General features: G+C 39.4%; 2 protein-coding genes across 11 annotated transcripts in view; one reads left to right on the top strand and one right to left on the bottom strand.

Annotated features, from left to right (window-relative positions):
* LOC113817781 (glycerol kinase 5) overlaps nt 1-4,703 on the top strand; it is a 58,349-nt gene extending 53,646 nt beyond the window's left edge. For all 9 annotated transcript variants that reach the window (XM_070137560.1, XM_070137414.1, XM_070137286.1 and 6 more), the window contains exon 14: nt 1-4,703. This exon is cut by the window's left edge and continues 1,313 nt beyond it. The gene's annotated coding sequence lies outside the window, so the exon portion shown is untranslated.
* tsr (Cofilin/actin-depolymerizing factor homolog tsr) overlaps nt 3,930-12,500 on the bottom strand; it is a 9,201-nt gene continuing 630 nt past the window's right edge. The window contains exons 1-5 of one of the 2 annotated variants that reach the window (XM_070137647.1): nt 11,631-11,899; nt 5,586-5,705; nt 5,309-5,431; nt 4,999-5,130; nt 3,930-4,813 (exon numbers count right to left, since the gene is read on the bottom strand). In XM_070137647.1, coding sequence (XP_069993748.1) covers nt 4,745-4,813; nt 4,999-5,130; nt 5,309-5,431; nt 5,586-5,705; nt 11,631-11,657 — 471 coding nt within the window. In that variant the 5' untranslated portion in view covers nt 11,658-11,899 and the 3' untranslated portion in view covers nt 3,930-4,744. Of the gene's footprint in view, nt 4,814-4,998; nt 5,131-5,308; nt 5,432-5,585; nt 5,706-11,630; nt 11,900-12,500 lie in introns of those variants that run through there. The other variant, XM_027369876.2, reaches the window with a different exon arrangement.

Raw genomic sequence — 12,500 nt, 5'->3', positions numbered from 1 at the left:
ATTTTGTTTCTTGTTTTTTTATTGTTATTACTTTTGTGTGAGAGTTTTATGAGGATTTTCTAATGACAAACATTGTAAAATTAATATTGTCTATTGTATAGAAAATATATGCAATTATATTTTTATACAGTTGCTAGTGTACTGTAAGAATTTGCATATGTTTAATAAAAGGATGTTTATACAAGTAAATAATTCCTTTAAAGTAAATGCCATTGTTAGTGTGGTACTGTTCTCTTCCTCCTTTCAAATGAACATATCTTTTTGTAAATTAAACAAGTCGTCACATTACACCATTAATTATTTTCATGCTAATACTGTGTAATGTGTAAATACATGCATATTTCTCAAAAATGATTATATATTTTAAAGGCAGCTTAACAAAATGATAATAAGAAAATAGGGTTGTGTTCAGTTAACCTAAGAGCAGGATAGCTGAAACATCATCACCCGTTTCTGCTTTGTCTTCAGGTTATTTATATGCAGCTTTGGTGGTGATGGGTAGCTATCTGAACTATTTAGTATTTAATTTTACTCCTAGGGTTCCCAGACAAGATGATAAAAAGCTTTTTTTGAGGCCCAGTCCACATGATCAAGCACTGCCATACTGACATCCACTTGACCCACTTGCCATGGTAGTATTGTCCACTGTAATATTTTGTGAATTCTGTTTCCCTAAGACAGCTCCACAAATGGTCAGCCAGCCAAAAATAAAGTAATAGGTCTTACTGACTGCCCCTGATTTTCCTTTTCTTTGAGTTTGTTCATTTTTAATATCAATACTTATATTGATATGATTATTCATATATCCAAAAATCTTGAGAAAGATAGGACTAGTAATTGACTTCTTTGTAACTAAGTACTTATGGAGCCACCTTGTGTAAACACAATTGATAAATTAAAATTACAGTGGACATGGCATGGTTAATGGTTAATGGTTAAGATAAATGTGCTAGACATCCAAGGTCATATAGCACTATAGGAAAGTATAGTAAAGAGGGATGTCAGGTGATAGTTATGTGTCAACTATCTAGAATAGTGTTGAGAGGTTGAAGATGAGGGAAATGATTATGGTGGTTTAGGTAAGGGAGTTAGATCAAGTGAAGGATATTTGTGTGTCTGAGGAAGGAGAACAGGTTGTCGAGGCAGAAGCTGTGAGATTCTGTAAGGATGTTTGATATGTTGGGAGGTCGGTGAAGGGAGGATAGGTGTGGAAAAGCAGAGGTACGTGCTGTATTAAAGCGTGGACAGGACAAGAGAATGTGTGGGACTGAAAGAGGGATGTTACAAAGAGGACATAGGGCGGGTCTGAGCGTGACATCAGATAGGCATGTGTTAGGCGAGTGTGGCCAATACGTAATCATGCGAGGGCAGTCTCCCAACATCTGTTTTTGTGAAATGGAGCTGACCAAGAGGAGATTGATGGTTTTACGGTATGTAATTTATTGTTGTGGAGTCTTGACCAAAAAGATTGCCATCGGGTATACAAGAAAGTCTTAAAGTGGGGGTAGTAATCTGTAGCTGGAATGTGGACATGGCATGTAAACATGCCATCTGCATCTGTTGGGATGGGTTATAACCCCTTGTTCAGGCAAACCAATGGATTGCCCATGACAGCAGCTGAGTATGAATGGACGACCCTGTTAGACACCAGCACATTAAACAGGTAAGGTCCACTGAACACTTTGTTGACACAAAGCCTATCCTGTTTTAATCTTTAAGGGATATTCCACTGCCTGTTGCAACAACAGGATACAAGGATTTTTTTTTCTCTAATAATCTACATATTTTGGAGGCCTTGTTAAGATGTCTGGGAACCACAGGTCAGGTCTTTATTTGCATATAATGGGCCTGTTCACACAGGCACAAATAAAGAGTACCTCATAGGTGGACAACCTTGGTAAATGTATAGTTTCCTTGGGGTCTCACCTGTGACATTGCATTTACAGTTTCCCACCTGTGTGAACATGCCTGAGCATTTCTAAAATCAGTTGTCTTCCATTTTGATACAGGTAGTTCATAGAATCATGAATATCCTCACATGTACTGTATATAGATAGGACTCTTAGACAAATGTATAAATGCAAAATTATATTTTCTTTCCTGTGCAAAGCAGAATGTTGAAAGGAATGTGGTGTGGATTAAAGAAAGTGCTGTTTTGATTTCATTTATTTACTTATTTCAGAGAAGTTTTAGCATTTCTAGCATTTATAAAAGTATACATCGTTCAGAAGTTGGTAGATTCTTAAATTTTATTTCTATTTATTAAATGGTCACGATATGTCACTCGCATGCATGTCAAAAAGGGCACAAGATGTAACAAAGGATGATCTTCAGATGGAATTATTTTTGATTTCATCATTAACTAACTCCCACCCCTTTGTTTACAAGTCAGAGTACTTGCTGAAATCCTACCCAATTTTTTTTTTCACACAAAGCTGAATCTAGTTTTGAATAATTGTGTCATTTGCAGTGAATACCTTGGACACCCCCTACACACACATGAAGAGCAGTCAGATAGATAGTCTGCATCAACATTTTTAATGTTTAATATCAAAAGCTTTTAAATATTCATTGACTTGCAGCATATTGATTTGATCAAAAATGCCACTTCTTTAATTTCTAGTTTAAAAGACATTTTCCTGACCATTTTTACATTTCACTATGTTCTTAAAACTGTTATGAATGGTAGGCATAGGCGAGTGGAGAGCAAGATGGAATGTTCAAAATATTTTATCATGTGCATATGTACACATTTTTGGCATAAACAGACATCATTGATCATGATGAGCCTGTATAGTACAGTAGTATGTGCCAAGCCTGGGTTATTAGGAAATGATAATCTACCTCTGCTGCGATTTATACTAGGAAACAACACACTTGGCAAGTTACTGTGGGGTTCCAGTCATTACAAAAAAGTGAAGGTTTCCTTGAAAAGTGTATTAGGTAAAGGACAGTTGTTCTGGAGTGTCAGCAAGCTACTTGTGTAATGATTATTAGCAATATGTGGATCTTACATGGAACTAGTGGTAATATTCCACACTGTGCAATCTAAAATGTTCCAACAGCCTGTACAAGGTTATGAAATATAATCCCTCCAGTTTCTTTGGACAAAAGCCTAGTTTGTTCTTTCCCTAAACTAATAATCTTTATTATTCAAGTTAACCCTTTAAGCCATGGCAACTCCCAACCTTTAGCAGCCTTTCCACTGAAGATGTAACCAACAAATCAAAAGAAGCAAGCCTAAACCAGTCATACCTACCAGGCAGCAATTTCTGTGCACCTCGATTTTAAATTATAGAAGAAATGAATTATCTTTTCTCAACTCTAGCTCTTCTGAAACTAACCCAGTCAAGCTTACCTTCCTATTATGACACCATAGTTTCTGCAGTATCCTTTTCTTTAATAAGCTGCTTACTCAGGGTAATATGCAATATATCAAAAGATGTAGCTTTCACTTTCAGAGGATAACTAATGAAAAACTGCTCTTTATCCTTTCATGTATTATGTACAGCTCCAATAAAAGTTTACTTCCATAGTGTTTCATCTTATTTGTGCTCCTTGATAATGAAACACTGAAATGGTTTAGTGCTCAGTGTTTGCAAGCCTAATGGAAGTTCAGAAAAAAAATCCATGAAGTTATATGTATGAGAGGCAAAAGGCACAATGAAGGTTTGCACATTTCATATTTTACCAACATTTGTATTACAATTCATTACACCACCAATTAAAAGTGACCGCCAGTGACTTTGCATGTAGATACCAATAAAGTGAAGTTTCAATTTAATAAATATCTTTGGCAGTTACTTCCAACATTTCTGCCTAAATAATTACTCATAACCAAAGCTGATGGGATCAGTGGATTAAGAGCAGGTATTAATCATAATTCAAAGTTTCATGTGCCTGAAATTTAGGATAGCAATCAATTGGCCAACCATTAAAAAGAAATTTATTTTAGACAAGTTGACAATGATCCTACAATAAAATCATACAAAACCCTTTAAGTAATGGTAATTCCTTTTTCCAGACAAAGGCAACAGCCAATGCAAACAAAAGATTTTGAGCAGTGTCAATTACAAAATGTACTTTGAGCCAATACTTGGCCAATGCCTATGAACATGATTCCGTTATATAAAGCTTATATTATACTTAATGAACGCAGACTGATATTTCACACTGATGTGATGACAAAGATACAAATGGAAGAGCTTCAGGTAATACTAAACTTGCCTCAGCCAACACGTGGCAGCGGGCGACACTGGTATAGCGTTCCAGGCACAATCCACCAACTTCAAGTCAATCATCAATGCAGACCCACTGAACCACATTCTTTGCCAAGAATTCAGAGAGATGAGTCTCTCTGGAAGAACACTGGATGGCACTTGTGTCCATTCTTCACAAGACAGGGTCTCGACTTGCCAATGCTACTCATCATGGGATAACAGCCAGAGCTTGAACCAGTGCTACACTGCTGCCACCCACCTACATGCCAACCAATTTGAATTATAATCAAAATAATATAATCAGAAGTATAAAACAATGAGTCCCCTGATGCTGCGTGGGTAGCATGATAAACAGTTGCTGCCCGGGCATGACTAGGGCAGCAGTGACCGCAGTGCGGGTGGTACTGAAAGACCCCTCACAGTGCAGTTGGGTCGGCAAGAGCCGAGACCAGTGTTACACCAGGGTGGAAAGTAACAAACACAGGGTAAGGGCTGCTTTTCGTGAGGGGCCTCCCATAGTAGGTTTAGGCACGGTCAGTAGAACGCAGTTTCTCCAACACACACTCGTATGATGCTTCAGCCATATCCGTGGCCTGTAAAGTGAAAACAAGCACTATGAGCAAGGACTTCAATACTTTAAAGCAATATCTTTTGTTCAAAACTATAGTTAAATCTGAAAATTTACATTTTATATACATCTTTTTTTGGCTAATGCATTATAAATAAAACCAAGTCTCACTATGTACATATCAGATTGTCATTCAGCAATAAAACTTACCTGGATATATTTGCCAATGCCTTCACATGCACTTTTGAGGGCATCAAAGCTTGAAGAGTAAAGCATTTTCTTCTTAATCTTGGCAGTGTCTGGGCACCAGGACATCAGGAACAGCTTCTGCTTTGGTGTGCGCTAAAATAAAGAGAATTTTACAAAGCAAATAAACAAGGTACTTGGACATTTACAGGTGACCATGCTACAAGTATTCTTCTATTCATGCTACAGTTATGATTCCCCTACCAGAAAATAAGAATTGAGATATTACAATTGCTATTACGATGTAAATACAACAAAAAGCTTGAAAACTTACATCTGATGTTCCCTGGCACTGGTGCTCATACTCGAAGTCATATAGACCATAGCGGCACTGGTCAGGGCCCAACTCTTCCAGATGTTTCAAGTAGTCATCATAGGAACTATCTCTGTCACCATACTGTAAAACATAACAAAATTAGAGGGTAGGAAAAATACATTCACACAGTCACAGTTGTCAGTTGTAAAAACAAACAAACAAACAAAAACATAAGTACTATCAAGTGTTTCAGCTTAGAAAGTTAAAAAAAAAAAAAGTTCCCCGTATTCCTTACCTTTTCAATATCTATAACTTTCTCATCTTTAATGTGGAATATGATGTACCTATATTTCTTGTTTTTTTTTATATCGAGAAAGGCCTGTGTGCATGCATCTGCTACTTGTACTCCGGAAGCCTGCAAAAAAAAATAATGTAACATTTAGACTTACTGTACCATATATGCAATATCAATATCAATTAGGTTTCACTGAATGTGGCTAATACTTTTAGATTATCAGTTGGTAGTTTCTAGATATTAAATAACTATTGAAAAATTGAAGTCCAACATACACCAACGATAAGTATTTTAAACAAGGCACATATCCAATTTAGAAAATTTACTTTTTATTCATATAAAACCTGGATCTATATTAAACTTCTTTTACATTGTTAACTTCGATCAATAAAATTTCCATATATTTTTCAACATTCCCAGATACAAACTCTCATCCAACAAATACCTCCTTGAAAATAAAAATTCACAACCAGATAGCATCTAACCTTGTACAAATACTGGAATCTCTTAAGTCTCTCAATATCAAGGAAGCTCACCACAAAAGTTTATGAAAACATTTCCAGAGCAGCAACAAAATAAATCCCCCCTAAAACAAGCTTCAAAGGATTTAGCACAACTAGTATATTATACTAAACATGTACAAAGACCTTTCGGGGAGTTCTGCTACACCCACGACTGCAAGCCAAACATACCTACAATACCTTAAAATAGATGCAAGGTCAGAGACCCCAACAGCTGCAATGTAACTTGTTTCTCTCTCCCCCCCCCCTTCCTTATTTTTACTTAACCTCACCAATAAGCAACTATAAATGCAACAAAATCAAGGCAAAAGGGAGATGCATGTAAGAAACCTTAAAACTTTTCAGACAAGATGACAATCATGTTTGTAAACCCTCAAAATAGCCCTAACTTGGTTCTCATACTTGTATGGCCAAGGGTGTCACATGCCAATACTAACTTTACTATAGAGCCAGAGCATCATATTTCACTAGGCCACATGAGCAGTATACCATACTTAACCATGGATAAAGCAAATGCACAAACAAAGAAGGTATTAATGGTTTATTATACCTCAAGGGTTTTAAATATCCTGTAAATCTTTTAGGGAACTGTTTCTTGCCACTGAGAAAGTTAAATCCACAACACACAAATGACTGCACTAAGTTTGTCATGAATGTTTGCAAAAGGCAAAGACTAGCTATCACCAAACACTTGCATAATTATTGTGCATAGGATTCTAGCAAAGCTCATATTTGGAATCAATTATGCTAGAACATGTGGCAACCTAATTCTAAGACCCGTGTAAGTAAGAAAGAAAAGCAAATGCAACCAAAGCCACTCTCCTCCTAATTCATTCAAGTTCTAAAATAAATTACGCAAGTTAACATGTCAGAATAAAAATTTGCTTATAATGCATATTAACTTTATATGTGAAGCTACTGTCAAATTAAAGAAACCTTGTATTCCAACCTTGAATGAATACAGATACAAAAAATGGCATGTTATATCAAAGCCCAATGAAACCCTCCCCACCACCCTCCCACAGGAAGAAGGAAGGAAGGGGGGGGGGAGAGGGAGAGGGAGAGGGAGAGGGAGAGAGAGAGTGGGGGGGAGGGAGCAAGGGAGGGAGGGAGAGAGAGAGAGAGAGAGAGAGAGAGAGAGAGAGAGAGAGAGAGAGAGAGAGAGAGAGAGAGAGAGAGAGAGAGAGAGAGAGAGAGAGAGAGAGAGGTGAAGCTAGTTTCTTTCTCAAATTCCTGGCTTTGGAAAATTAAAGTATTGGGAACTGTTTATGAAGTGGTACCCATCTGAGACCAAGTTCCTTTTCTTCTGACCAACAATGGGCACTTCTGAAAATCTAGGAAGTGCCTCGTTTCAAAAGCCTTCCTAACCTGGGGAACTTTCCTCTGAACCCTCAACCAACAGCCACAAGGTATTTATCATGAACTCTTCATTTCTGAAGAAATTCTTTGTCTGTAAAGATTCCATACACAGTGAGAATAGTTTCTTCCCTCTTAAGGAGTCATTGGATGTTTTTCTATTCTAGTGCAATTATTTTGCAAAAATAATTGCACCTTACTTAATAACTTGCAAAACAAGTGCTGAAAGAAAATCAAAGATTCTGTTCATCAAGGACAAAGTTTACCTTGTCTCATATGGCTGTGAAAAACTATACCAACAATACTAAACCTTATAGCAGAAGTTTACAACACGACCACACCCACCAGACACTAATGCTTATATCGAGGTACTTGGAACATCAAACGAAAAGCCAGACTGGCATCTCACGCCAGTCAACCAATCTCCTAAAGCAAACGCCAATAAGGTGATCGGGGCAAGTTGCCATCCAGCTCTCCATCTTAGGTGTACAAGTGTCTGAATATGAACAAATGCCGTCCTGAACTAATGAATCCCATTCATAAAGTACCACAGACTTGTACAAACCAATATCTTCCTATTCTAAGGGGTTATCAAGTAAAATATCATGGAAAGCACTGCTCTGATCCCAAGTCCACATGGTGATCCTGAGTTTTGGCTGTGCATACCAAGGTGGAGATAATTTTCTAGGCCATGATGGGTGCTACCCCCCCCTCAGGCACTATCCAAAGGGCACACCCAGTTACAGCAACTTTGATTTATGAATTTAGTGACAATTAGGGGCAGTCTCTGGTGAGTGCATCTGTACTACTAAAGAAGTTCCACACTGTCTTAACCTCATTATGGAAGGCAAGACAGAACTTTCCACAACCTTTTTCCTTTATGTATAGCAATATACTTTGATACATTCATAAAGATTTACCAAGATTCTTATTTGGGGGCAGAGCCCGTATCAACCCTCCCCTCAGGTAGCCTAGTTACACCAACCTAAATTTTGCAGCCAAATTTTTGAGTGCCAATTACTTTTGCTCATTTTCCCTTACAGGCAAAATTTGAAACCCAATCTATTTCCACACTTTGATGTAGTAATAAAACCACTTTGGAGTGAAGATTAAAAAATAAAGAGTAAGACATCCTTTACTGAATGCAGTCAGACAATATTGGGACCACACACCTTTAAACATTCTCCCTCCCATCACAAGCAAATCATTGAAAATAATGGGAGGCTTTCAAATTCATGACTTATACAATAACAATGGCCAGACTTCAAACTTGCCACAATCTGCAATGATGTAATGAAATCTCAAACCCCATGCTGGGGTACAAGTTACTCGGAGGAATTCACGGATATGAAGGTAAATAGACACTGCCATCTTACAGAGCATAAGATATAGAGAAAATAGTTTAATCTCCTGCAGCCTTATATTCAACACAAAATGACAAATATTCATAGCACATCACCACTCAAGACTAAATCCACAATACCCTCACAGAGCCAGAGTTCTTAATTTCTGTTGGCATAGACCTAATAAAGGGCTGAATGGGGGGAGGCTTGCTCCACCTGTCTATGGACTAAAAAGAAGAAAGGTTAGGTTGGTTGGGTTCACTAATAACTTGGTTTTGGGACCGTCTAGGGAGGGTAAATCACTAACAATTACCAAGTGCTGTTGCATGCCATCAATGTTTCAATGCTCCAACAAAGGCTAAGTAGCAATTACGACATTCTAGCAATTTATAACAATGCTGAGGTTGTGCGTATAACTGCCATATCCATATATCACAGTTCAGTACAATGAGCAAGCGCATATTAACGTTATTTCAGGGTAACAAGTACGAAGGCAACCTAAACTAATTGAGTGGTATGTCAAGTTGAGACCATCTTGTTAGTTTCACAAATCAGGAGATCAACTGGAGCTTTACTGTCATACTCAAGTCACTTAATTTTAAAAATATTTTAGGACAATTGAATTGAAATGGCACGACAAATTTAGTCAATGGGTTATTAGTCTTTACTGGAGGACCAGAAGTGTGAAAGCCAGTGGGCAGACTCGGCCCAAAGTACCCATTCCGTTATGTATGTATGTGTGCATGCATTCATTTTTATTTATTTATACACACTTTGTTCAGGAAAATCTCAGATCCCATTTCACAGAGGAAAACACTACACAAGGATATTACCAAGAGCATTGCAAAAGGATAGGGGAATATGAATCATGAACTATAAAAAATATAAAGTGCCCCCCATCCCTGTCTAGGGAATAAAAAGAGGGTAGGAAAGGTTTGGTTACGGTTTGCATGATACCCTGGCTTTGGGACAGTCTCTGGAGGATACATCGCTCTCGCTGATATATATCAACACCAATGTGAAATAACCTGCAGTCAAAAAATACCAGAAAAAGAAAATGGCAGTAAAAAAAAAAAGCCACTGTCAAAATTGTGCGAGGCCACCCATAATTAATATTCACACGGATATAAACAAACGATTGCATTTCCGTCTATCTGATAGATATAGATCTAAGTATCTGCCCTGTACACATTTATGTCCAGACTGATAGACATTTATTTCTGGGTACATTGCCAATTCAAAAACTGGCTACTAGTCCATGTAGACTGTGTGGGAGGGAAAGACCCTATGTTTGGAAGGTTGGTAGTTCTTTACAATACTGGCGCATTCACCAGACAAAAGTCGCGTAACTATGTTACAAAATTTATTCAATCTAAGTTAACGTGACTGGGCATTGCCCAAGGGGAGGGTTGATGGGGGTTAAGGGGCTGCCCCAACACACCCCAGGAAACATTTTCACCTCGTACGCATGGCAAGAGAACTGAAACCGAGTGGATTTAGGCAGTCGGTGGTACTTTCCACAATCTTAGCTTTTCCTTATAGCATTACCATTCATCTCTGCAGATTAATTCTGGTAGAAACGACTGCAATTTTAGTCCTCTACAAGTACATCTTCAAATTGCCCTGCCCTAGTGTACCAACACCATACAGATTTATCTGAAGGTTTTTGGTTCACAAGTTGCAACCTCAACAACGAAAGGGGAGAACTAAAAAACACACGAAAAGGCCTTCAACATGTTCATGTGTTTTCTTCTTCCCTTCGTTCAAATTTGCTTGACGAATTCCACACATTGGTTCACAAAGTAACGTTTCTCAAATGAAGTAATGGTGACAGCCTCAGAGGGTTGCAGGCACTATTAACAACCATTCTACTTTTACCTTTCACTCCTCCATGAAGTAGCATAATCTAACAAAAGTATAAATATATAAAATGAGCAAATTAATAGAAGTAACAACTGGTATGGCAAAAAAAAAAAAAAGCCCACAACTGGTGTCCTGCACATGCATGGTGAAAGAAAGATGACAGTCTTGACCAACTGCAATTAGGTTAGGCTTTGTTCAGGTTGCACTTACTACCTGAAAATGACCTTCATAAGCTGGTACACATGCATGCTATGTGTCTATCCACGAGAAATTTGATACAGCTGCTGTACTTACAATCTCAACCTTAATAAAAATTTATGAAGACAAAACTTCAGCATTGATCCGACCACTACATCTAATGGTCACCATTCTTAAAATTGCCTAGAACTTCAACATCCAATTCACTGAACCTGCTTTGGGAGAAGACCATACCCCACACAATCTAACCAGCTGGAAATCAATGCCTGCACTATGATGAGCCACACCTACTTTGACAAGGAATGAATGCATTTTTTAAATACCATTAACTACTACCACCCTTCTGCTCAGACATACTATTTCTTAAATGGATGCCATATGGCTCCCAAACAATCTAACCAGGATTCACAAATAATGAACTACTATAATTATGGAATAAAGAATTCTGAACAAACTTTCACATTAACAAAATAGGCAACAAACAGAACACCCACTTTAGTACAGTAATTTAGTACACTTTAGTACAATACATTAATCCATGGATAAACTTGAACAAAACCTTTTACAACTTGCATCCTTCACTTATTGCAAGTTGAACTAGTATCAAATCCCCTACTTTAACCTCCAATACAATTCATAATCCGTACCAGGCTTTTCACACGTCCCCTTCAAGCAATGTAGGCCTATAATCACTTAGGAAGGACTCTGCTAGTACTAATCCTTTCAACAGGAATATTCCCACAGTAATAAAATACGATACTTACGGAAATGGGAGTGAAAAAACGAAACATACAAATCCTTCATTTTCCATTCCCCCTCCCCCCCACCACAACAGTAGCGAGAACAAACGGAAACGAAAGCTTCCCCCGAAAATTTCGAGCCGAGGAAAGTCGACCAACGAAAATAGCTTCCAACAGACAGCAAAGGAAGAAGGAAGAGAAAAAGGAATAAAAATGGGGTTCCCGCGAAGCCCCAAAGCAGACGGGGGAGGGGGGGGACCATGATTCACACAGTACATAGTTCAATGGCCTCCTTTTTCCAGCCGCGGAGGTTATTGCACTTGCAACATCCCAGGGTACGTGGGCCGTTGCGGGAACAGCCGTCGGGAAAGGCGTTTTGGGGAGGTTTTGTGCTCGAGGAAGGAGAGTTTGCGAGGCGTGAGTGGCCTGCGCGGGGGGAGGGGGGCGGTCACGAACTTGCAGGGAGCTCTAGGCCTAGGGACTTTTTTTAGAACTTAATATCCAGAGGCACACGCGCCGGGGGACTTCTCCCGCGATTTCCGGCCGGGGAATCCTGCGAGGACGCCGGCAGGCGGAGGGCAGCCTGGGCCCTTCGAGGCCCCCCGCGGGAGGTTCCTTTGAGCAAACGTCACCCTCGCTTCGCGCCGCGGGGCCTGCCTCGCCCGCCGGCGGCGCCTCCGCCCGCCACGCCGCAGGTCCAGACGCGGCACGAGGCCGCCCTCACAGGTCGGCCTCGAGGGCAGCGAGGGCGCGAGGACCATGCTGCGGGCGAGGTCCGGCGCCCCGGCACAGCCCTTCGCCGGTCTCGCGGCCCTTCCTTCCTTCCTCCTTGCTCCTTCCTCTCTCTCTCTCTCTCTTTCTCTCCTTCTCTCGCACACCGAAGGTTTCGCCGGC

This window comes from Penaeus vannamei, chromosome 1 (assembly GCF_042767895.1).
Source record: "Penaeus vannamei isolate JL-2024 chromosome 1, ASM4276789v1, whole genome shotgun sequence".
Lineage (NCBI taxonomy): Eukaryota > Metazoa > Arthropoda > Malacostraca > Decapoda > Penaeidae > Penaeus > Penaeus vannamei.
This window is presented reverse-complemented; position numbering and strand designations above follow the sequence as displayed.